At 39.5% G+C, this 26,295-nt stretch overlaps 2 protein-coding genes across 2 annotated transcripts; one reads left to right on the forward strand and one right to left on the reverse strand.

The window, feature by feature from the left end:
• Positions 1–4: 4 nt before the first annotated feature.
• On the reverse strand, positions 5–15,838 carry LOC110044636 (BRO1 domain-containing protein BROX-like). The gene is made up of 11 exons (XM_089290895.1): positions 15,662–15,838; positions 13,905–14,108; positions 9,574–9,669; positions 8,526–8,598; positions 6,706–6,814; positions 6,320–6,409; positions 5,468–5,553; positions 4,950–5,031; positions 4,340–4,490; positions 2,977–3,133; positions 5–2,290 (listed from the first exon to the last, which is right to left on the reverse strand). Exons 1-11 carry the CDS (start codon positions 15,763–15,765, stop codon positions 2,186–2,188), a joined length of 1,257 nt encoding a protein of 418 aa, XP_089147021.1. The 5' UTR covers positions 15,766–15,838; the 3' UTR covers positions 5–2,185.
• Positions 15,839–15,892: 54 nt separating this feature from the next.
• LOC110044635 (E3 ubiquitin-protein ligase RNF216-like) lies at positions 15,893–21,180 on the forward strand. The gene has a single exon (XM_020750198.2). It carries the CDS (start codon positions 15,998–16,000, stop codon positions 18,110–18,112), a length of 2,115 nt encoding a protein of 704 aa, XP_020605857.1. The 5' UTR covers positions 15,893–15,997; the 3' UTR covers positions 18,113–21,180.
• Positions 21,181–26,295: the final 5,115 nt, after the last annotated feature.

Genomic DNA, 26,295 nt, shown 5'->3' on the forward strand with positions numbered 1-26,295 from the left:
CACATTTTTATGTGGAATACCAAGATTTATTGGCCTTTATAAAATAACTGAGATACTACGCACGCTCTGATTGGTCAATAGAGTTGCTAAACCTATGTTCTATTGTACCGGTAAACTACGGTTCCCGATTTATGGCAGCTCTATAGACGGGAACTGGAGAACTCGGAACTCTAGCGATAACAAATGTAATAAACAGTTTAGCCTTTCACTGGTTTAGATATCAATAACACGAATATCATTTCATTCAACATATACATGGAAATTTGCAAGGAAAAACAGGACCTGGGCCGGGTTGTTCGAAAGCCGGTTAACGCTAACCCATGATTAAAAGTTAACCGAAGTATTTATTTTTCTTGCATAAAAATGTTTTTTACTGCTTACGTTTTGTGTAGTTTGAGCTTAGCCAAACTCAAAACTGAAGCACATACAGTATAAACATAAAACCTCACCGAAAAGTTACAAAACTCAAATCAAAATTCTCGCTAATCCTGGGTTAGCTTAATCGGGCTTTGAACAACCCGGCCCAGAAGTTGGTCGTCATATAAAGCTTTTTATTTTTTTCCTCGGCAAAACTTTTACGCCGACTCCGGTTACGCTTGAGATCAAGAAAGTGTTAAACACTTATTTCGGTGCTTTCCACGGTCTGTGCAGGACGAAGTCAGCGGGGTTTAACTGATCAAATTTGGTTTGTCAAAAGAGCAGGGAAAAAATTTCTTTCTATCCGACATTTTGAGTTTAAACTCAATGCATGCATGCATGCATAATACGATAAATGAATTTGGCTTCCATAAGCTTAGCTTTCAAGCAATAGTTTTCATTTAGCAAAATGGAAAGAGAAACTCGGACTTCATAGCCTTCAGCAAAAGTAAATAAATTCTAAATTTTGGAAGCAGCGTTTCTGTTACTAACCTTTATTCCATCCACAAAACTTTGGAAAGTTATTGCTAAACACTACGTTGAATCGCTTCGCCAAGCACATGAAGTTTGGACTACTTGCACACTTTTTGTACAGCCTTTTACTTTCGTGATGACCGATTCCACTGCATTTCCTCGTCAGAATACTTTTGAGTTAATTAATATGCTTTTTGCCTTTCACCGATAACCTATTCCTTTCCTTTCTTAAACTAAGCGTGAAATGTTTTCGTCGCTTTGCTCTGCGGATTTCGTGTCCGGCGCGGAGTCTGTGTTTTCATTCTTTCAGTCGCTGTGATTGGTTCGTCGCGTCATCTCATGAATTTGATGAGAATAAGCAACTTGATCACGAAGGTACAATAAATTTTCCTCACATGACCAGACTTTTTCCATAGTTATTTCGTAAAAGCGATAGACAACTCTTTCTATGGGTTTACCGGCGCAATAAACCACTTGGGATGTTGGGAGAACACGAGAAAAGCTTGTAAATTACTCGCCCAACGGCTCGTGATTTACAAGCTTTTCTCGTGTTCTCCCAACATCCCGCGTGGTTTATTGCGCCAGTAAACCCATAGAAAGGGTGATCTATTGCTTAAAAATTAATTTTAGTGAATGATGGCTAAGTACTGTTATCAAGGTTTGAAACTAAATTCCTTCAGTTGGGTACTTTATAAAATCCTTTCAACCCCGTCTTAACTAAAATCTCTAAAAAAGAAGATGGCACATATTGAATCATCATTTTTGTGTGTGAGAATAATATTCCCAAAATTTCATTTGCTCTCCTTTACCGCACGTTAACTGTCTCCAAACCCCTACAGTACAGTCTATACATACTTTTTACAATTGCAGCCGTGTCTACTGCTTGATTATGATATTAAAAAAAAAAAAAAAAAAAAAACGGTCCGAACTTGACACTTTTGAGTAGTCGGAGAGCGGATGGTAAAACAGTGCGACGTTAAATGGACAGAGGAATAAAATTATGTATGGCCAAATTACTTCAAATGATCCAAATTACATTTGTTTAACTGTGTACTGATTACTAATTAATACATACAGCTGCTATCTCGCCAGTGCTTGGCCGCGCTTGAAATCAAATGGTTTAAGATTCGTGATTTTCTCTACAGAAAACTAAGGAATGAAATGACTGAAGGAAAAAAAAACTTCTTCCTCCCTGCCTGCCAAAACTATGTATGTAACTGCATAAAACAATCTAACTGACTGGAGAAACAAGATCAAGTTTGTGTATCGCTATAACAACACGAGAACTCCACGTCTACGAAACAACACATCCAGATGAATTGTTAGCCGGTTTAACAGGGCTGGTATCTTCAGGCTCGGACACAGGTTTCACATCCCCTGACGGACCAGCCTGGGGTGCCTGTGGAAACAGTTGATAAGGAGTAATAATCACTCTTTGGTCTTTACCAGTTCTCTGTTACACCCGATTTCAGGGCTATTTTGTAGTCACATGTTTACTACATTTTTCGCTTTACATCTAGTCTTAGATTAAACTGTAAGGTCGTAATATAAATGGGCGGAAAAAAAAGGCATTCGGTTCATAAATTACGGGAAGCACCTTGCACTTCTCATTCAACTACTGACAAGAGGTATTAAAAGAAAATTCAAGGAAAAAAAAACAATTGCTGTTAGTGAGGCCAAAGATTTGGCGAAGAAGTAAACTTTGCAGGCTAATAAACAATTAGACTAAGAGATGGTGATTTCGGCGAGGCGATGGCTGATGAGGTCGAAGAGAAAATGTTCCATTTTGCAGCCATTTTCGCACGCTCGTCAGTTCATTCAACTATTTTTACATTTTAATTTTAAGCCGTGTTCCGGTGAATTTCCTTCATTAAGTCTTGTAGGGAATTGAATTATCCAATAACATTTACAACTTTTCCTCCGAAACTTCGCAAACTGAAGAGACAACGGCGCCACTTTGTAGACGACCTCCAGTCACTACACCAAATGATTGACAGTGTACGATAGCTCAGCCAACCAGACTGCCGCATTACATTGATATTAGTAGAATTTTATTAACTACAGCTGCAGTAAACCTGACTTTACCTTAGGCGGGTTAGCCTTTGAAGCATCAAATCCAGCGTAAGTATCCGCTGACCACATGGCGTGAGGAGCCGGCATTGAAAATTCCTGTGGACTTGCTAGGCCATGGGTAGCCTTAAGTTCGAGCTCAGGGGGTTCCGCAGGGATCTTATGGAAGTAACTGGACAGGGAAAAAAAACACGAGTTAGTTTACAAGATTAGAAAGAGAGACTAAAAAAGTGTTGCCATTTAAAAGTTAGACTACCAAGCTATCTTTTCTGTAAAGAAATAATTAATAGGGCGACTTTTCTACAACTTGAAAAAGCAAGAGCAAGACAACTTGAGTAATTATGTTAGTGGTCCTTTCGCACACAAAATATCAATTGCACGTACTAGCTCATGTATCACGCATCGGTTGTCGCGTACTAGATCACGTATCTTAACGCCAAGTAACAGGAAACAAAAATGTCAAGAATGTTCAAAGAAAATCCAGACGCTTTGGGCTTAGTCCGACAAAACTATTCTACTCGGATACACGAAAGAAGGGCAAAGCCAGAATCGTCTGGATCTTTCTTGAAGATATTTGACATTGTTCATTAATGATTACCATTACCGAGATTTGTGCAGAGATTATATACCATCAGGAATATGCCTCCGTCTTGTAAAGCAAAAGTAATGAAATATTAACATAACTGAACAAACAAAAAGTCTTTCCTCGCGCGTTTGATCTTCTCCAAAGAAACACGAATCTTGAGATTGAACTTAAAACATTCATATCGATGACGTAACTCTTAAGAAATTTGTGGCATGACTCTGATTGGTTATTTGCTTCGCGCGAAAATTCGTGCGCTAGCAGCAGCCAATCACAGACACGCAGGGCTCTCAGCAGAGCATCGTCATCACTGGACACAGACTCACTGACACAGACTCTTTCAGGCTCGAATTTTAGACTTCTGTCTTGTGGTTAGGCTCGATTACCATCCGCTGTACGAGAAAGGAGCCCGTAATAGACCAATTTCGATATTAAAATTCAGCCTAACACGATAGACCTCGGTATGAGGCTCTGGGGAACAAACCCCACAAACTCTGCAGTTATATTCCCCAGAACCTCGTACTGAGGTCTATTGTTTTAGGCTGAATTTTAGGGTGCGATCCTTTGGGGTGATCTGGATCAGGATCAGCGAGTCAAGATCTGTCTAGACCATGATGCATCAAAGGAACCGATGAATCCATGACCAGAGTGGATTCATCAGTTCCTTTGATGCACCATGATCCAGATAGATCTTGGATCACTGATCCTGATCCAGATCACCCCAAAGGAATGCACCCTTAATATATCGAAATTGGTCTATTGCAAAGGCTAGCATCTGTAAACTTATGTCCTTACATGAATCCGTTCTCATGGTTAGCTTTCTCCAACTTTTTTTTAATTATAGGTCCAAGTTTTAGAAAGAAAGGGTGCTGCCATGGTCGGGCAGTCGTGCCAGGCCCTCTAGTACTGGAGTACTCCCGGGAAATAGCTTCTGCCTTCTTATACACTGCACATGAAAGGAAAAAATACAAAAATATGCAAATTACGGCAAAAAAAATCATAATGCAACTAAATCATTCACTCGTTCGGTTGTTCCTTCTTTTGTTCGTTCATTTAGTCAATCATTCCGTCCGTCAATCCATCCATCCGCCGGTAAGTCAGTCAGTCAAACAGTCAGGTATTCAGCCAGTCAGTCCGTCAATCAGTCGGTCAGTCAGTCTGTCAGTCAAGTCAATCACTTCATGGGTTTACTTTCTGCACTTACGTTGATACTCTAATTTCCAGCCTGTGTAATATTAGTAGTGCTTGGCTACATATTGCATCCATTAGTATATGGTGCATAGCAACCAATATTGCACTACAATTGTGTCAGTCATGCAGTCGGTCTATCTGTCGATCCGTAATTTATCTACACAGTTTGATAAAGGGTTTCTGATAATAGCCATCAAGATACTGAAATGTTTACATTTATCGCTTTCTTGTAATGCTCGGATTGCTTTTCCACATTGATCCTCATCAAGAAGAGTTTCTCCACAAAAACAATATGCCTACAGCAAACAACACAGACTTCAATTAAAAACACCACGCATACAATAAGACATGTATGTATACAGTATGAAGCAAAACGTCTTAATGATTTGGCGTGGGGGTAGATTTAGGGGGGTGGATTGAATGGCTAGCCACACCCTCCTTGGAGGAGCAAAAACTAAAAAAACGATTGAAAAAAGTTGTGAATATTATGGAAGAAATAAAGGCAAACACTCTAGACAGGTACCTTATCATAATTTCTACTTTGTGCCATTGCTAGTACTTCCTGCGTAACAGTTTTCAATCAGGTTCCATTGATTTTGCAAGATCAAAAACTTTAAAGACATTTATGAAGCTTAACTGGAATTTCCATACGGGTGGGTGGTATGGATATGTTATGTAACTACACAATAAATCATAAAATAATGATAAGCAGATGTTAATTATAGCACTCACATAGGACTGATAAAATGCAGCCTTCAAGTCCAAGTATTTTTTCCATTTCCCAGCTTTTGCTGGCTCCACTGACTTCAAAGAATCACCTAAATAAAATTACAGCACAAGAAATTTAGAAAAACACATATCAAAACTTACAAAGTTTAACACACCAATCCATTTGCAAGCATTAGTCATATTTTTACACCAGGTGACAATTCTGTTTTGTTTTGGTTTTTAAAATGCCAATCACCCACAATGAAATTTATAAGTACCATCTTAAATAACTGCACGTACCTTCAATTATCATTGCTTTTAATACATGTACATGTAATAACCTTAAAATTTGATCTGGCTATGTCAAGTTCAGTTCACAAACCTACTACAAAAAAAGTGACAAATTTAGAGAGGCTGCCATCTTTGTTAGCCATATGTGGATTCTCACCAAAGATTGCATGTACACACAATCATACATGTAACAATAGTCAGAGTGGTTTTCATTTGACTGAATGTTAAAAAGTAATTAAGTTTTCATCAATAACGCAACACAACTGGGTGAAAAATTCTGTGCTACTTTTTCATCCAATGAGAAGTAAAAGCAAAACAAGTTGTGACGCGCTCACATAGGTTTTTCCACATTTCGCATTGATAGCTACAGGTGATTTCTTCAAGTTTTGATTGGTTCACTGTATTCTCAGTGTCATTTTTGATTGCCCAGAGTAATGACTTGGTTTTGGTTTTAAGACACTCACTGAAAATCGCTCTGTAGATGCAGTTTGTCATGTACTACATGTATGTACTACTTTAACTACTGTACTTGTGGTAGCTATATTGTAATGTTCAATAATTTTATTATTGAATTACAAAACATACTTGCAGCATTAAAGAGTTTTGATGTCTCATAGGTGAGTCCAGAGATCAGTGATGCTTTATGTTTGAGCTCTACTGCTCGAGCCACAGTAACTGAAAATAGAACAAAGAGATCATCAATTCACAGTTGTAAGCTACTACTGTAATAACAATCACCTGATAAACAGCTTCTAATCATCATTACTGTTTTTAAAACCAGTCAAAACTGATCCTGCCAAGAATGGCTGATTCTTTCAAGTTAGGCACAGTAAAGAGAAGACACTTGAGGTATACCAATTGATGAATGCAAAGTTGGAGTAAAGAAAAGCATTAGGCTGATGATTGAAGATATCAATGTTGTGATTTGGATCAGCCACATGTGCCGTATTAAAAAATTACTCTGTTCTAACCTTCCTGAGCTTCAGCCACGCACTGCATCTGGTATGCCTCCAACACTCGCTGATCAGTATCAGCACCCTTTTCAGCTGATAATTCACCAAGACGGGGCATCAGACTCTCCTTCAAAACAAAATAAACAGAATGAAAATGAAATAAAGATTAAACTAATGTTTATCATTGGTGGAAATTCCATCATATAAATCATAGTATGACTAAGAATGTTGCCAAGCTTTAACAGCCATGTAACATTATCTGCAAGTTTTTAAGATTCACCAATAAGTCTCAATCATCAATGACACTGGATGTGTGTGTACATGGAGAAAGGCCAGGCAGGGCTGGCAGAGTACATTTTTCTTAGCAGGACAATACTGATCGTCGACCACTGTGCCTTTAAATGCCGCAATTTATCTTCATTGAACCCTGGGACACATTGTTTGAAAGTATTGGCTCCTGTGGGCCCTTAGACTACGAGTAGTCCCTCTTTCGCTTAGTCCGTCGTGCGTGACGCTAAAGAAAACCGCTAGAAAAAAATGGCCGCGCGAAATCTTGGAAGCGAGGAGCGTGCAAAACGAGGGACTACCGCCTAAGCCCAAGAGTTTGAATTACTGTATGCGTTGCTCTCACAATGCAAAAATATGATTGGCTCATGTTAGTAGCCTTGATAACGTGTTGTCAACATTCAAGATACGTGTGATGTCTTGTAGGAATGTTTTGGAACCAGAGCAAATCGAAGCGGTACCAGAGCAAATCGAAGAATCGCACTTTACAAGCCGTGATGTTCTTGCGAATGTGCCAACAGGCTTTGAAAAGATTTAAATTTATTCAGTGTTTTGTTTGGCAAAGCTTTCCGCCTCCAACGCGACTGCGAGCGTGTTAGTGATTTCGCCACTCAACAGCATCGTCCAAGTCAGTGAATATAAGTTCACTAAGCTTGGCCTTTCTGCCGTCCTTTTGAAAGATTGAACCGGACTTTCACTTGAAACCGGACATTCACCTTAAACTTTCCGCTGTTATCGGCAAACATTTCACCGCAGTTGGATGATTTCCTATGTCAAATACATAATGTAAATTCTCGGTTGAAACTCTGCATTTGAAATTTTCGCAATAACTTTTAGATTTACACCTACAGACGTAGCAAAAATCCTTACAAGATGCCTCATTCGCCGTCTTCTTTTTAAAACCTCTTTGGCCGTTTCGCTGAACGAACACTGAACGAAGATATACTTCTCATGGCATATGTTTTTGCCTGGCTACTTGAAGAGTAGAGTTGAGCATTTTTATTCAGGATATCTCCTGGCGTTATTGACGACAGGCGATAATGAGAGGACGTCAAGATGAGAGATCCTACACCGAAAAATCACTCGGCCGCGAAAGGGCAAACTCTTGGGCTTAGGAGGTAGTCCCTCCTTTCGCGCGCTCCTGGTCCCCAGGATTTCGCGCAGCCATTTTTTTCTCGCGGTTTTCTTTCGCGTCACGCACGACGGACTAAGCGAAGGAGGGACTACACGTAGTCTAGTGGGCCCTTCAATTACCCACTGGATAAAAAAAAATGATGAAGATTTTAATTTTTTGTGTAGAAAAGTGTACATAATTGTTACAACTTTTCTATGGAGTTTGAGACTAATCAGAGTTCTGGTTGTGCTTTGACCAACTAGGCACAGAGGAATTTATTCAATGAACAAGTTTCAAGGACATTTTTGGTGTATTGTCATTACTGCAATCCAAACTGCTAAACTGTGGTTAATACCTGTATATTAAATATTTATAACTTCACTTTTCATAAATTAATTAATAATTTATGGTGATCTAGGAGATTTAATTTATTTAATACCTTGACAAATTTGAAAATCCCTGCAGCAGTTCTTAAGCTGGTGTGGACTTCCTTAGCTTCATCCATGCTAACCCTGGGGAAGATATAGAGTAATGTGACAGGTAACTACCTACATAAACATTTCTTTTTTCAGCTTCTTGCCCACTTTGGATATTAAGTTGATAATTTCCAAACTGTACATGGTTGTGTGTACTGTACACGATGCGGTTCAAACATACTATCTAGTCAGTTACTTTAATTTTGTCTGTTAGTTGTTTTTTTTTTTTTTAGTTCTCTCTGCCTCACACTTATACCAAAAATGATATCCATAAAGAGTGGGAAGTAAACTGGATTGAAAAGTAACCACAAAATATCACTTTTATGGAGAGTTCATCAAGATAAATGCATCAGATACTGAATAATTTTTTCACCCTACTAGTGTGGAAAAATAATACTTTTTATTGTGACTATTGTTTGAATTTTATATTAACTATATATCCCAAGCATTCTTGACTGAATACTGTTGAAATGTAATGGCAGCATTTTATTATTGTTTTAAATTAAGGGACATTTATACTTTCTATTCATGTAGTTCAGCAGTTTCAAACAGGTGCCACATTTTTAAAACATGCCTTATTCAAAGTAGAGCTATTTTCACGTTTGGTTCAAAACTCAATTTAACAGGTAGAAAATCTTCTTTTAACTGTTGAAGGAACAACATTAAATTATAATTGCAACACGGCTAAACAAACTGCTATGATATATCTATAGCTGAAAAAAATAATTGGGACTTTTGAGTGAATATTATTTTTTTTAGAGCGCTGGCAATATGTGCTATTTTTCCAGTTTCGGCAGGCATGCAGCTTGTATCAAGCAGACTGAACTTCAATCAATCCTAGAAAACCTCAATTAGAATGTTTAATCAAATAAAACTCATTTTAGTTATTGACTAGGCAAGGGCTTCAAAATCCCAGCTTAAGAGTAAAATCAAATTTTCGAAGTAAAATCAGTGGTCAGTTTTTACAGATACAGCCTCTTAAAATGGCATCTGGTAAACCACAACACTTACTCTCCTTTCGCTGCCAGTTTAGCAGCATACTTTGTATACCAGATAGCAACATTCATACAGATGGATGTGAGCTCAAACACACCGTCAGCGGCACACCTAGAAAATAAAGTAACGATAGAGACAAACATGAGAAGGTGTCACGCAAGAGTCAAGATCTTTTCTTTTTATCACTCACCCACTCTGCACTATAATCCTTGTCATTCTTGCTGGGACATTATCAAGTTGTCATTAATTAAACCTTACATGTAATGTTTGGACAAGGTTGTTTACTTGCTTTTCCTTATAATATAACCAAAAATGCTTTTGTTTGGTTAGTTATTGCAACATCAGTTTCAGAAAGGTCTTGAAGGTCTTAATTATCGACCAGTTTCAGTCATTCCAGTAATTGCTAAGGTATTCGAGAGGATCGTGTATGACCAGCTATATAGCTTTCTAACTAAAGAGGACGTAAAGAGGACGTAATTTCTAAACAGTTGGGCTTTCGCTCATTGCATTCAACTGTTACTGCTCTATTAGAAGCTACCGATAGTTGGGCGTTTAAAATCGATCGCGGAAATGTTAATGCTGTAGTTTTTCTCGATTTAAAAAAAGCGTTCGACACTGTTGATCATGAAATTCTTTTAACTAACATGAACCTTTACGGAGTTCAAGGAAGAGCTCTTGACTGGTTCAACTCATATTTAACTAGCCATACACAACAATGTCTTGTTATTGGTTCTCTTTCCAAACCTGTTTGCTAAAATGTGGGGTACCTCAAGGAACAATCCTCAGTCCCCTATTATTTCTTATTTACATTAACGACTTGCCCAACTGCTTATCATCATGTCAGCCTAGGATGTATGCTAATGACACCCACATCACATATGCAGGAGCTGATCTGAGCTCTATACAGTCTAATCTAAATCATGATCAAAGTAATTTAAACAAATGGCTTACTTCTAACAAACTTACTTTAAACATGACTAAAACTGAATTTATGTTGATTGGTTCCAGACAAAGATTGAGTACCCTTCCAGATACACTTGAGCTCTCAATTAATAATGTTCCAATAAATCATGTCTCCTCAGTCAAATCGCTCGGTGTGTTGATCGACGAAAACCTAACTTGGCAAACCCATATTGATAAATTGTCTAAAAAGATTGCATCTGGGATTGGTGCCATAAAACGAGTTAGGCCTTTTGTTCCACCAGCTACACTGCTTTATATATACAGCGCTCTAATTCAACCTCATTTTGACTACTGCAATCTTGTCTGGGGTAATTGCGGTAAAACTTTGTCGGACAGGCTACAAAAGCTTCAGAACCACGCCGCTCGCATGTTAACTTCCTCTAGTTATGATACTGATGCCAAAGGTCTCATACGACAACTGGGTTGGAAAGATTTGTGTACCCAGCGTCAAATTCAGAAAGCCTTAATGGTACATAAATCTTTAAATGGCTTGGTTCCTGAATATGTTGTTGGCATCCTCGTCTCCGAGAGGCGATGGTCAGTGCATCAGTGTCGACAGGCCCTTGAGTGACTCAAAAGCCAGATTCTTGAGTGGCAGTCTTTGTTGCAGCTGGTACAGATGTAGTTGGTGGCCTCACGAACTGATAATTGTCGTTCCTTTCTCGCCGCCCGCTTGATTGTCGCCTCGGCCCTGGCCTTCGTCTCGGCCCTGAGTGCCCCCTCCTTCACACTGTGACGCCAGGCGGCACGGTCTTGCGCGAGGACCTCCCAGGTATTGGGATTGAATTCAGCGAGTCGCAGGTCACGCTTGCAAACATCCTTAAAGCGAAGGAGTGGTCGGCCCACATGTCGGGCGCCCTCCCACAGTTCCCCATAGAGGACTTGCCTTGGCAAGCGATCGGGTTCGATACGGTGAACATGACTGAGCCACTGTAGGCATCTTTGGATGAGTAGTGTAGGGATGCTTTGCATGTCGGCTCGTTGAAGAACATTGGTGTTGGAGACTCTGTCCTGCCATTTGATCTAAAGGAGACGCTGAAGGCAGCGTAGGTGGAACCCGTTGAGCCGCTTCTCTTGTCTGGCGTATGTGGGCCACAACTCGCTTTCGTAAAGGAGAATGGAAAGGACACAAGATCGGTAGACTTGCAGCTTGGTCCTCTCGCTCAACAGGTCGTTAATCCACACTCTCTTGTTGAGTTTGGCCATAACGCCGGCTGCCTTGGCAATCCTTGAACTGATCTCGACATCTAGTGACGCCTTGCTTGACACTGTTGACCCTAGGTAGGTGACAGAGTCCACGACCTCCAGTTCAGTGTTGTTGATGGTAATGACAGGAGGTGTCTCTGCATCTTGGGCTAGGATGTTTGTCTTCTTTAGACTGATGGTAAGGCCGAACTCCTTGCAGGCGTGAGACAGCTTATCAACCAAGCGTTGAAGGCCTGCCTCGCTGTGGGATGCCAGGGCAGCATCATCCACGAACAACAGCTCGCGTATGAGCACTTTAAGAGTCTTGGTTTTGGCGCGGAGCCTGGCAATGTTGAAAAGCTTGCCATCTGACCTCGTCCGAATGTATACACCCTCCGAGCAATCGGCAAAGGCGTAGTGGAGTAACATCGAAAAGAAAATCCCGAACAGGGTTGGCGCCAAAACGCAGCCCTGCTTTACTCCACTGCTGACTGGGAAGGCATCTGAAGTGGCTCCATCAAAGCAGATGGTGCTCTGCATGTCCTTGTGGAAGGCGGTGATGAGGGCGAGGAGTTTTGGTGGGCAGCCGATCTTCTGAAGGATTTGGAAGAGCCCACTACGACTGACCAGGTCAAAGGCTTTTGTCAGGTCCACAAAAGCGAGGAACAATGGCTGCTGCTGCTCACGACACTTCTCCTGCAGCTGGCGGAGGGAGAAGATCCTATCGAATACCTATCGTCTAAATTTCTAAAACGTAGTGGAATGCACTATTCTTTAAGGGATTCCAAAAACAAACTGGTTGTACCTCATCCACGAACTAACTATATGAAAAATAGCTTTAGTTACAGTGGTGCAACTCTCTGGAACAGCCTACCCTGCAATCTCAGGATGATAAAATCCTTTAATCAATTTAAAAGCAAAGTTAGACACGGCATTCATGGAAAACAGGATTAGTTTAATATTTAAATTAGGATTTACTACTTCAATTTTTATTAATTAGTATTTAGCATGGACTGTTTATTAGTAGTTTATTAGTATTAATTTTTTTTTAAATTTTTTTATATATAACTTTAAATATTAGTATCACCTGAGGATTTTTAACCGTGTATAAAGAAATGTTAAATAAATAAATAAATAAATAAATAAAATAAAGGAAATACGTCAAGCTGAGGAATTCTGACTTGTCAATAAATATCGTTCAACTTCTTCAGTGCTGTACAGGGTTGTCGCTAAGCGCCAGTTGCCGGTGAAGTTCACCGGCAGAGAAAAAGTTGATCGCCAGCTGGATTTTGGCCCGCGTTTACTTGATAAAGGACAACTTTAACAGTTTTAAGGCTACCTACAGGCAATCATTTGATATCTGAACCATATCGAACCATCTAGATGAAAAGTTTGGAATAAATTCCTGACAACAACAAGTAAAGTAGCTGAAATAAATTCTTGTTTAAAGCACTTGTTTAGCGTGTTCTCTTTCTGTATACTGCATCCACCATCTCTGCCATCTCAGTTGTTAATATGAAGCTTGTTGCCCCTGACCTTCAAGGAGTTGGGAAAGATTGAGGACAAAAATTTTGTTCCACGTCTCTTGCCAAAGAATGGTGACTGGCTTATCAAAAACTAAGCCAGGAGACTATTTTCTTAGCTATAACCATTATTGTATAAATTTTTGGCCAGGTTGAAGAGCTGAACTTGTTAAGTTTCTGACCTACATGTAACACCAAGAATTGTATATGTTTTGCTAATTTATTTTTAACTAATGATATAGGAGAATCTTTGTTTACAATATTTGCCTCATTACCATAAGCGATACAGTTTCTGATGGAGCTACAAGGATATTAATATTGAATATTGAAAGGGCACAGCACAATTAACTGTCCCAAGGAATTCGAGCGTGATGTATTGAATACTTTTCATGCGACGAGGGTTTAAAGGCTCAAAATTTTACAAAGAATGTATGAGCTCATTAGCACTTTTGCCACACAGAAATTTTGATGTTTTTGAAAGCCAATTTCTCCTCGAATATTACACCCAAAGAGCCAAAAATTTCACCACTTGCTAAGTTTCACAAGCTCTTTAAGTTTTTCTTCAAGTTTTTCTAGCATGATGCCTTCTATGCACAAAGTCGTATGTTAATGAGGAAAAATGTAAACAATGACGTCAGTAAAGATTCGCCTATACATGTAACTAGACAAACTTACGTTGGCGTATTACCACAAATAGAGTTAGTCCACTTGAACATGACTAGCTTGCGAAGCTTGCTGTCACCTGACCCAGCAGCAGGATCATTAACGAGGCCATGAAGAAGCGACCAATAGAGCTCAGCTGTCTGCTGGATTGATTTTGGGTCATTTGCAGGATCTGTTAAAGAATTTAGCAACTTTGATCTTGCAAGCTTCAATTCCCTGTAAAATAAATAAATTTATAATGAAAATATGTTAGGAAATTTTACTCCAGTCATAGAACAGTGCAACATGTTCTGATAATGTAGAATGCACTAGAACCCTCAATACTGGCAGTTTATAGGGCTAAGGCTATAGTTAGGGTTCAACGTTGATGGTTGGTGGTTAACAGTTAGTGTTTTTGTGTAACATTCCAGGATCCAGGTTTCAATACAAGCAACAAACTACACTGGTACTTTAGATCTAGTCATAACAATTATGGTTACTTCTAGTACAACAGCAGTGTAATGGCACAAAAATAACTCTAAAGGACTTCATTATAATTTTTCTCTCATAAATTACCTCATCTAGATGTGATATTAAATAATTTGAGGGAATGGCCTCATTACCCAGTACAAGCAATTCTGCTAGCTGTAGATGTGATTTGTCATCTGGGAGAATGACTAATCACTTATCATAATTACATGTATGGGTGATTTGTAACTATTACAGCACAGTGTGAAATTATATGTGGAAATCTGAATGCTACCATGTCATAAGGGGAAACTATCTGCAATCAAATGCGAGATAAATAGACCACAAAATGTGCAGGTAATCAACTGAGTGGTGTCACCTCAGTATACTGCTCAGCTAGATGTGCATTGTATCTAGAGTCATAGACTAACTATAAGAGTTAGTATGGGAACAAGTACACAGCAGGAACTGAATCTTAATTGTAAGCATTCCCTGTTAGTTACTTCTGAGAAGTATGTTTTCATCCAACTGATTGCATGCAGCCCTAATAATTTTTCATTGAAGTCAAACTAAAGTGCAAAATAGATGCATGCAGGCCATCCGAATTATATTTTGTGCAGTTCCAGAAAATATCCACACCCACCCCAAGGAAAGTTAACAGGACTTCTAAGGGGGAGGGGGGTTTCAAAAGCCAAATTTCTTTAAAGAAAGCGTGAAGCTATACCAGAATTTCCAGTGGGGGGAAGGGGGTTCAAACTAGAAAACCTTGCATGGGAGGAGCATGGGTGTTTTCTGGAACAACACATTTCAAAACTGTTTGAATTTACTTGAAGACCACCATTCTCTTGTGTGCTATTACTTCACAAGAGTAAATGCAAATCATTGATGTTTTCTTCCTTTTTTGAGTGAGTCTTAACACTTGTTCATGAGGTTTGTAATGTTCTTGTTCCAAGAGTACGATGGATCGGATAAACACAGCTTTAGTAAACAAGATCTTAGTTTTTGCAAAATAATTTATGAGCTAAATTTTAAACTTACTGTAACAACATTAATTTCACACATACTTCAACTCAATTCAACCCACAGCTACAGGTAATATACGAAGTTGACACATTGCTTTCTTAACATTGATCTATTTTTCTTTAGGCTTTTTTCAGCTTTTGATAATTTTCTTTTTCTTTTCGCTAATGTTCTCCTTCACATCGATCGTTTTTCGTGTGAAGTGTTAATTTTAAAGCTTACATCAATAAGCTGAAGTATATAAACGTACTTCCAACATTTCTGAAGGACCTAAGACAAACAAGACAAAAATGGAGACTTACGACAACATTTTAGATGAAGAAGAAGTGGTTGCCACATTTCGAATTGACTCAAAAGTAACGGGAGCTGATGCCTTGATGGGATTTCTGTGAAACCAGTGCGCCATTTTGTTGTTTCTATTTTTAACTGCTAAGGTAATGGCTATTTTGCGATTTTGCGACCTATTTTGCAGACTTAAGTTTTGCTGTTATCCGCTGACAAATTTCCGGAAACCACCAGAGCCAGTGAATCAATCGGAAGTTTTCGGAAGCAAACGAGGTGTTTTGATTGGTACCGAACTTTTTCTGTAGTTGTCGGCCTTAGTCGTTTTATATATCAGCGGATCCCTGGGGACGAGAATGTCAGCGGACAAACGTTTGGAGTATGCTCAGTTACGCTTTCATGAAGGAGAAAACGCGGGAAGAAACAAAGTGTCGTTCTTCCGGGCGATTCACGCTCAAATCTCGAGCGAAATGTCCGTGGAAGCGAGAATTTTGGATTCCTTGAGGCCCATATTCCCACAGTTAAATGATCGTGTTTTGTCGACGTGCATCAGGAACGTGCAAGAAACGGTGGGAAGTGACCCAGCGACTATCATTCCAGGATGTATCGATATGCTCTTGACTGGAACTTTCAATGAAATAAACCTACCGGAGGAGAGATCCCTGGCTGCGACGACCCCTTTGCGAGAAGAAGTACCTGTAGTGAAGACACACTTTGTAAACGACGATGACGATGTTGTTTTTATTTCTGCTAACCGTGGCGGGACAATCGTCGAGACTCCCACAGTGATCATAGATGACACCGAAAGCCCGTCCAACGCCAGGAGAACAGTTACAAACCCGAGAAGAAATTTGCCGTTTGAAAGAAACACACCTTCCACGACAACAACATCCCCTCCTTCGTCTGATACGGTTGAGTATTTGCAAGATCCAGTCGAAGTTCAAACTGTTTCTGTTGCAGCAGACCCGATGAAAGAGGCCTTGGAGAACCTTTACTCTTTATTCCCTGATGTAGACGACGATTATCTTCAGAGTCTGCTTGACAGGTGGTCTCATATCCCGTCCTGTCAGGCCATCAACAATGTTTGTAATGAGCTGTTGGAGAAAAAAGATTACCCCAGAAAAGCATCTACTTTGACGACCCCATCAGCAACAACCACGAGCCCAGGCAGACCCCAAAAGGAAAAGGACTACATGAAAGACTTTTCTAGTTTTGTATCATGGAAGTATAGAGAACAGTGCTATCAGTTGCTTCAAAATGAATTCCGACTTATTTCTGTTAAATACATTAAGATAGCTCTTTCTAAGTTCAGAAATCACTACGCACCAACCAGGAGGTACTTGCAAGAACAGCTTCGTGTATCTAAGGCCTCATGTACAACTACTACTTCCACAACCACTTCTGCACCTCAAGACTCAAGTTTATTTCCATCATCAGAAGCAGTAACCAACTCAAATAAAGATGATCTTGGCGTCGATAAGCCTGCCCCAATACCACTCCTAAAGTGTGGGCGTTCACCAGTGCACAAAGATATGTTTCACTCAGCTCTTCTTGATGAGGAACTTCGCAGGGAGGTAGAATTTATGAAAAAATATGAGCTATCGAAATCAGAGGAGAGAGACAGAATATTTGCATTGACCTTGAATGATAAACAATATGAAGAAGAAGGCCAAAAGATCGAGTGTGGTTGTTGCTATGGAGATGTTGCTTTTGAAGACATGGTTCAATGCCTAGAGGGTCATTTATTTTGTGCAAGTTGTTTAATGAACTATGCAAAGGAGGCTGCCTTTGGTCAGGGCAAAGCAGCTCTTGTCTGTATGAGTGATGGTTGTGATGGAACATTTCCAATGAGTCAGCTACGTAAAGCCTTACCCACCAACATCCTGGAAAAATATGAAGATCGTGTACAGGAAGAATCCCTATCTCTGGCCCAAATGGATGATTTTGTGCGATGCCCTTCTTGTGATTTTGCTGCGATATTGCCACCGGAAGATAAAGTTTTCAAATGTCAGAATCCCACTTGTGCGAAAGAAACTTGTCGCTACTGCAAAGAAGAATGGTCGGAACATTTTGGCTTGAAATGCAGTGAGGTTGAAAAGTCAGCACAGAAAGACGTCAGGCTCTCTTATGAAGAAAAGATGACAATGGCAAAAATACGGAAATGCCCCAAGTGTGGATGCGAATTTACAAAGTCAGATGGCTGCAACAAAATGACTTGTCGCTGTGGAGCAACCATGTGTTATGTTTGTCGCAAGCCAAATATTGGCTACAATCACTTCTGTCAGCACCCCAAGGATCCCGGAAAATCATGCAGCAGATGTGCAAGTTGTTCTCTCTGGACTGATCCTTCAGAGGATGATAACCGTGCTGTCCAGGAATTAGAGAAGGAAGCCACAGAGGCAAAGAGGAAGCTGGAAGCAGAAATGGTAGAATCAGAAGACAACCCTGCTAAAAAGGTGAAGATAGGCTGAGAAGTATAATTATGCATTGACCAGCATGTAAAGAAAAACATATCTGATGGCACAGGGCTTGCAGACTTTGCAGTTGAGCCAGTCAATTATATCCTCTGCCTGCTGGACAGACAGGGGAAGTTGTTTAGGAAGTTTATTGAGGAAATTTAAATTGCCGAGGTTCAGTACCACAAGAGATGAATTACATGTATTGAGTTACTTTGCCTCTCGATTCATTAGTCATGTTCAAAAGAATTTTTGCCTTTTTCTGACAAATGAGAATGATTTTAAGGCTAGCATGTCAATTACATGTAATGCTGTACTGAATTACAGCTTGCTCAAAGGGTGACCCGAAAATTGTTTTTCTTTGTGCCCTGGTGTTATAGACAGAATTTGTATGTACTAGCTGTACTTTGGTGGCCATTGTGGAGAGAGACAATGTATACTGAATGTACAGTGGAACCTGCAAATTAGCAGAGACACACAGAACACTTGCTAGTGTGTACGTATTGGAGGTGTCTACTTATTTGCGGTTTCATTTTATAGGCAAGAAAGGTTTCTGACTCACCAAAGCTGATTTCCTCTCACTATAGGGTGTCTGCTTAATATGGTTTCACTCTACATGTACAGGTATATAATGTGTACTTGTCTGGATGAAAAACGGGTGTTCGTTGTTAAGAGATGGCTATTAGTGGAGGTTTGATTATGATATTTACCTAAGAGATCACAAAGCCAAGTGAAGACCAATCCACAGCTCTGGGTCTGGGCTTGTTTCTGTGCCATGTACTCTTGAGTCTTCTGGGCAGACAAGTGAGTCTTGTTGTCTGCATGTTCATGTACAGTACCACTCAAAAATAAGCTACATGTACCACTGTTTCAGGAGTTGCCTCTGGTCTTTCTTGAGTTTTTTATTGTTCCTCACACGTGCACTGTTGTTTGTTTGTATTGCACACCCCAGTACTTCCAAGCCCCTTCACGTTTACAAGTTGTTTTAATATCAAAGTAAACAAAAGTACACTGTACATGTGCATATATACATTGTACATTATTTTTCATACATGTACATGTAGAGTTTAATTGCTTTAAAGCAGGGCTCAAAAAAAGTGCCGTCCGGTCATCAAGGACAACTAGATTCTCTTGCCAGGCAAGATAATTTGCATGGTCACTTGCCCAATAGGCAAGGGTCCACGCAAGTCATCTGCCAACTAAATTGAAAAAAATAATAAAAATAAAAGTACACTGTAAGACTTACCCAGGGAAAGCAAAATTTGAGAGCTATAAAATGATTGAAATTTAAGCCATTCTACAAAATCAAAAAGGCTAATCATTCAACCTTGAGTAGTTCTCTAGTGTCAGTGCTGTGTTCATTTACTATCAGTAGAAATAAGCAAAAAAATAATTCATAAGAGTTTACTATTTATTATTTGTTTTTGGTTCTCAAAGTGCAGTAGATTTCACAAAGAGAATCTTTCAAGCTTGTAGAAAATTATACAGCAGCTCTATCAATAATTGAAGGCTTTCGTGCAGAAAAGGCGTATGTGGCATTTTGGGCTGATTTTTGTTTTTTGTAGGATCGAGCTAATTTTTGGCAGACTGACTTGTTTCATGAAAAGCATCATTGCGTAATTGTTTTTGTTGATTTGCGCTTCATTTTCGAGAAATAACGAGCGGCACCTTTTGGAGCGAATCCTTCCAAGGTGGATTTTGACGCGGTGCAAACTTAAACGGTTACTTTTAGCAGCTTCGACAGCACGGTTTTTTTTTAAATGGATATTTTGATTTTTGAAAGAAGTAGAGAAATAGACCGCAAAAAAAAAAAATTGACGAACCTTGTATTGAACCAGTGTCACAACAAAACAAACTCGCAACTGGCCAGTTCAGTGCCTTATTCACTTGTGCTAACAAAGCAACAGTAAGAAAATTGCGTAATTATATGAATAATAAAACTAGCGGCAAATACCACACTTCGGTGACTTCATCGTTTAGCAAAACAAAGGTTTCTTTTGTTTTTCACTCAACAAAAGATCTCCGAAAGATACCCTTGGAAAACCGAGTTTTTTGTGTGAGTTTTTGATATGAACAATGTAGGTTCTAACAAATATTTTACCAACATCCTTGTATCAAGGTTCTAAAGCTTTACTATTCAGGCCTTATTTGCTCAATTATGATAATTTATTCAAATTCCAGGTCCTCCCATGTCAATCTCCATGTCTGAACCAAGTTTTTTTAAATTTATTTTTGTTAAGAAACCTAGAATAATTTTGCCATCCCTAAAATATGTACAAGGCTGTGGTCTAAGAAAAATTACAAGGAGCCCAGAGGTTCCTAACCACGAACTCCTGGGTGCCCAGCACTTAAGCTTGTATGAAAAAAATAGGTTTTTCTTGTTGCCCAAAGGCAAAAGTTAGTTGCCTGTGAAACCCGGACACTTCTAGAGTACAGCCCTGCACGTACATTCATTCTGACTGCTTTTTTTATGGGTGGGTAATTTGTGTTTTAAATTTCATGAATCTATGGGTGTACATTTTTGAAAAGGGTGATTTTTCGGAAACACTCTCATAATAATAATTATTATTACTGTGCTCCTTGTTTGTCTTATAGTTAAAATTTTCGTTAGGAAATTAATTATTTGAAACAGGGTGAATAGCACCACAATTTGGATGAAAAAAACATGTTTTGGTCTTTGCAGTGCTTTCTAATAATATTTGTAGTAGGAGAAAGTTTGAATGAAGTAAGTAAAAAGCACCATTGCAGGAAAAAACATCAATGCTTTGGTGTTTAAATTTTAAAACTATTCATGTGAATGTTATTTTAATGAATTATATAGTTGCAGGTTTGTTTCAAACATGTAATTTGAAGTCATTGTAAAATTAAGTTTAATGAAGTGCTGGTAATCACTTGGAGGCCAAGGGGTATCGCTTGGCATGCTTCTGAATAAATTTGGAGACTTGATGTATGTTACATTTTGGGAAGCAGTGATGCCAAGTGTCATGAATTATGGTACACTTTGAAAATTATTATGTTTATAAAAAAGTACTGTATTTTTTGAGGTAAATTTTGAAATTTATGAATTAAATCAAGAAAAAACACTTTTCTGTGGTTTTGTTGTTGTTGTTGCTTTAATTTGCTTTTGTTATAATTTTACATTGTGTTGATTATTATTGCCTAATCAAAACATAGCCTGCACAACAGGCAGTTTAGGGGTTAGAGTAATAAACAGGGCAGTTGTGTATCACACTTTGCACCTGACCTGCAGACTGGCCAAACTACAGCAAATAAGCTATCAATTAAACATCTCTGACAACATTACAGTAAAATTCCGGTCATTATTACAGTGGGAGCATTCAAACCATGAACACTTGACATGTTTTTGTACATTTATTGGTGACTATGGAATGAGCACTCCTCTTATAATGCTAAACACTTAAGTTATTATGAAGATAGCCTGTGAACAGACTCTCCGGTCGAGGATGGGTGAAAAGGAAGTGGGAAGAAAAGGGATACAGAGAGGAGGAGAAAGAGAGAGAAGGAGAGACCACAACCCCCACACCCTGTTCCTCCCTCAGTCACTTCTCTCTCAGTCAGTTCCTTTTTTGCCCTTCCAGCCTTCCAGCCTTCCAGCCAGTCTGTTCATAGGCTATTATGAAGAGGTCTCAATAGTTCCCCCAAAAATGTACAAATAACTGTCAAGTGTTTTTAGCTTGATTTGAGTGCCCTTAGTGTAATACCCACCCACCCCCCCCACAAAATAATGCCCTCCCCCTAGATCTCTTCAAGCAGAAACCCCTACCATAACCCCCTTCCTCCACCCCCTTTATGTAGGGCTCCTGATGGTGCTGCTTAGTGTTTTATGAAATTGTCGTTTTCTTAGAGAGGTGTGGTCCAAGTATGTGAGAGGGTTGGGGGGCGCTTGGGTAATAGTAACATTGGTTTGAAACTCTTGGGATTTAAATTTTGCAATTGTTCGTTAGGAACATCGTGGCGAATTTTTAGGTTGAAAGGTTTTTGTAAGGACATTTTGGGGAGGGTGGATGAGGCGCAAGGAGGGTGAAAGATAGAAGTCTGACTCGATGTAAACGATTTCTCGATTCGCGCGCTGGGAACTCGCGCCAGTTGCGACTGGATGGTGTGGACATTTCAGTTCGATCTAAACGAAGTAGTGGTGTGAAAAGGCGGGAAAATTTGTGACGCGGCGCTCTCTTTTTTTAATGAAGCGCTAGGAAAGAAAGCAAAACAATTTTCCGAAATAAATTCCTTGTCCAAATCCCCCTAAAGTCGTCATTTATATTCGGGAAACTTGATACAGAAGATAAAAATTCACGGGGAGTTCCTGAAAATTTCAAGCCATGTGCGAGTCAAATGGGGCATGAGCTTACTAAAGCTTACTTATGAGTTTATAAGCATACGCGTTCACGGGACTTGTGTTGAAACGAAACTGAGTTCAGAGTCTGCAGAGTCGATCAAGAGAAACGGAGTAACCGACGAAAAATTAAAGGGTTAAAAAGTTACAAACTCTCAGTTAAATTGCTTAGAAGCGATTGAAACAGATACAAAGTAAAGGAAGCATATTTACCAAGCCACGTAAATACATTTTGCCATGCTTTTGATTCTTGTAAAGGCTTTTCCAACTCGCAGTTTCGAAGGACTTGGATAGTATATATATTTTTCCTTCTTACGCCAAAGTTTTCAAGATTATACGCAAAGCGCTAAGGTCTAAAACTCTAAAAGTTAAAAAAGGCCAATGCCCAAGACTATTGCGGTGGATCACCGTGGAAAGCTTTTGGAAACCTGAAATTTGATACTACTGATCGTGATGGTCAGTTCATGGAAAGGAAATCTATTGCGTACTTTTAGTAGACTACGAGCAGTCTCTCTTTTCCTCGAAAACAGTGGAGAGAATGCAAAATAAGTAAGCGTGCGAGCGTGACGTGCTCGCAGTCACGCACGCTTACTTGTTTTGCGCTCTCCCCCACGGCAAGGAAAAGAGAAACTGCTCGCAGTGTATAGTTTTGGCGGTGGTTGTCTGTTAAAACAAATTAAATGAAAGATGCATTGAAAGGTAAACCCGACACAAGTCAAATCTACTAGATCAAAATAAGCTGATACAGACTTCGTACCCGGTCTACAACTACGTGATTAGAGAAACACTTGATTTGTTGAGGAGTGCATAAAAATGGGATAAAATAAAGCCCTAAGGACTTGCATGTTTGTTAAACCGTGGCATTCTTTGCTTCGTGTGGATTCCAAGTATATATGTAGGTGGATACTGAACTTTCGGAGATGGCTCGTGTTTGTGGAAATTCCGGAGATTTAGCGTGAAAAGGCGAGAAAAGGCAGGTGGACATGTTGGGCGGTAAACTGTAGAAAGTAAACTATTCACTTCTAAAAATATTGAAATCGGTTTCTTAATGTTTATCATCGAACGCTTTGTCCTCAATATTGGGTGACTGAAAGAGGAAATTTTCCTTCTTTCCACAAAAAAGAGACGGAAAAAAAACTAAAAACAAGTCGTGATATTAGTTAAATTGCTACCGGAAATGAGTTAAAGCGACAACAAAGCTGTGGGGATAAGTCGTCCTCAGAGTCCGGTGTTTCGAAAGTATCACGATACTTGCAGTCGATCCAAATTTTGAAATTTTCTACGATTTTCTTGCGCATGTGATGACTCTATTTTTCCAATTTTTTCAGCCTTGAAACAAACTAAAATTTGGAGGCCCGCCCCTCCCAATCTCTAAAGGAAAAGCGCTGGAAACGAGGTTGCATGCAATATGGCGAAGGTGCTGAGTAGTTTTGTGGGCCTGCTAATTCTCGCTGATTGGACAGAACAATACCGACGCAACCGTTGAACCGTTTGGAACTGAAACTATTTTCCCAGAGCCTCCTCGCTTCTCTTGTACATTTCGGCGCCGAATTTTTTCCTCTCCGTTTTTGACCTTTATTAGCCTTCACTAACAGCCACTAGTTTCCCGGGATGCAAAAACTTCAAAAAATCTCAGGAAATATATACAGGTGCACTCTCCAATTTCACCTTTGCAGTATTCGTTACAACTAAGTTATTGGCAATTAGGAAATAGCTCAAAGAAAATACTCGTGCTGATTGGTTAAAAATTGTGCTTCTAGACTATGAGCTCGAGGTTTCTATTTAAACATTAGAGTGTTTCTGTCGAGGAACTATCGGCTGACAGTTGCCGCGGAAATGTGATGTTCTTAAGGTAATTCCTCTGGAATAAAACTGACAATAGATTTTTGTTCAAAACTTTATCCACTGAATATTTATCATATGATAACTTCAATTTTGAAATTAAAAAGGGGGGTACCCATGCTCATTAACGAGCAGTGAGGCATTGAAAGTGCCCCATTTTGGCATTATTTAATGCTTATTATAAGAACGCATTCCCAGTAATTGTAACATCTTTGTGAGCCCGGACTCATAACAACACGCATTAAACTACAGTCAATACATTGTGTCGGACACAAATAAACGTTTTAAGTTTGATTCAGACAGAAAGCGAAATCCTTTGTTAAAAATTTGAGCCAAATTTCTTGACGTGCTTACCGACTGCCAAATAGAAAAGACCACCATGTATCTGCTATTTTTCTTATTTATTCAATTTTCAGCAATAGAAATTAGATCAGTCTTTTCTCACGCAAAGCTTATGATTAGTTGATTACAATGAGTGGAAAAAAAATTGGGGTGCCCGTGCTCGTTGGTGAGCTAGAGCCATTTTTCAACTGACAGAGCTCAATATCAAGGCAATTCCGTCATGTTTTCAATGTGCGCTTGCACGAGCGCGCGCTAATGACGCCATAAATTATGCGCAGTAAGGATGCGCAATGCAAATATGAGGAATGACCTTACAACAAATATTTGCTTGAGAAGCGAAGCTTCGAGGGCAAATATGCTAGCTTTAAGAACATCAAAATTCCAAGGGGCAACAATAACTATATCAGACCGATAGCTCCCCTAATACAATTTCAATTGTTTGTTTTCTATAATTTACAGAAAAGTTTTCACGGACGAGTACTATCCATCCAGGTGTCTTCCTAGGACGGGCATTAGGACTGATAGTTTCTCTCCGCGGATGAACACTATCGCATCACGTGATCAATTAAAACCAATTAGAATCGGAGAAAATTTAACGGTGAGCTATAACGCGTGATAGCTAACGAGGGTGCAGCTAACACTACCATTAGATTGCGAGTTTTTGTACAGTAACTGGTGTCGACATTCGTGAGTGTACCAAAACTAGCAATCTTTCAAATACGCTAATGTTACGATACCTGCATTCGTGATAGAACGCTAGATGATTTATACTAAAGCTCGATAGAAACAAAGAAATGTTGCAGTAGTTATGTTGGTTATTTTTGTTAGGCATTTCTCTCTCAAGTTCTAAAAAAAAGATGTAAAAAAACTCCCACTTTCTCTCTGTTTCAATTTAGAAAATTGTTTCTGTCGAAGAACAACTTAATGATGTCCTCAGGCAGATTAGCTTTAGGCAGCCTTATAGATAGGTAAATCCGGATCAGCTCCTTCTCCGAGTCACCGCGCGAACTAAACTTCAAACACGCACGTTCGAGTGTAGACGGGCCAAACAACTTAACACAAATTGAAAAGAGGAGGATGGGGCAGCGACAAGTGACAAGAAACTGAAATATGCAGCAAGCAGTTCTCTACACCTCATGCTGGTCAGTTATACCTTACAAGGTACTGAAGAAAAAAAAAAAGAAACACCAGGTTACATGAATGAAGGGGTTTATACTCTTTACAGGGCCGTTCTGAAAACCACTTTATGCGGTGAGATCACCCCCTCTATAAATATTATTATCATTGTCGTTGTCGTTGTCGTTGTCGTTGTCGTTGTCGTTGTCGTTGTCGTTGTCGTTGTCGTTGTCGTTGTCGTTGTCGTTGTCGTTGTCATTGTTTTCGAAAAATCAGTCAGATATATACATGAGCTTATATCGATGGGGCGGTCAAATTCTCCTTAAGCACATGAGGCCAGGGGCGTAGCTAGGGGAGGGGATGGGGGGTCCTGGAGTGGTTGTGACACTCCCTTTTGTAAGCCTTTTGTAAGCAAACAACCTACAACAGATGGCAAAAAATGACACAACAATCTGGTGAGTACCCTCCTTTGACACAGTGTGAACACCCTTTGAAAAATCTTGGTTACGCCCCAGCATGAGGCAATGGATGGGCTAAGCCGAAG

The sequence above is a fragment of the Orbicella faveolata genome, unplaced genomic scaffold, assembly GCF_042242905.1.
Source record: "Orbicella faveolata isolate gen_17 unplaced genomic scaffold, um_ofav_v1 contig_24, whole genome shotgun sequence".
Classification (NCBI taxonomy): Eukaryota; Metazoa; Cnidaria; class Anthozoa; order Scleractinia; family Merulinidae; genus Orbicella; species Orbicella faveolata.

Excerpts from the sequence above, each read along its gene's own strand:
- LOC110044635 (XM_020750198.2), top strand. The coding sequence starts at position 15,998 with ATGTCAGCGGACAAACGTTTGGAGTATGCTCAGTTACGCTTTCATGAA.
- LOC110044636 (XM_089290895.1), bottom strand. The coding sequence starts at position 15,765 with ATGGCGCACTGGTTTCACAGAAATCCCATCAAGGCATCAGCTCCCGTT. Across the intron at positions 9,670-13,904 it reads ATTTGTGGTAATACGCCAAC|GTGTGCCGCTGACGGTGTGT; the intron begins GTAAGTTTGTCT and ends TTTATTTTCTAG. Across the intron at positions 5,032-5,467 it reads CTGCATTTTATCAGTCCTAT|GCATATTGTTTTTGTGGAGA; the intron begins GTGAGTGCTATA and ends TGTTTGCTGTAG.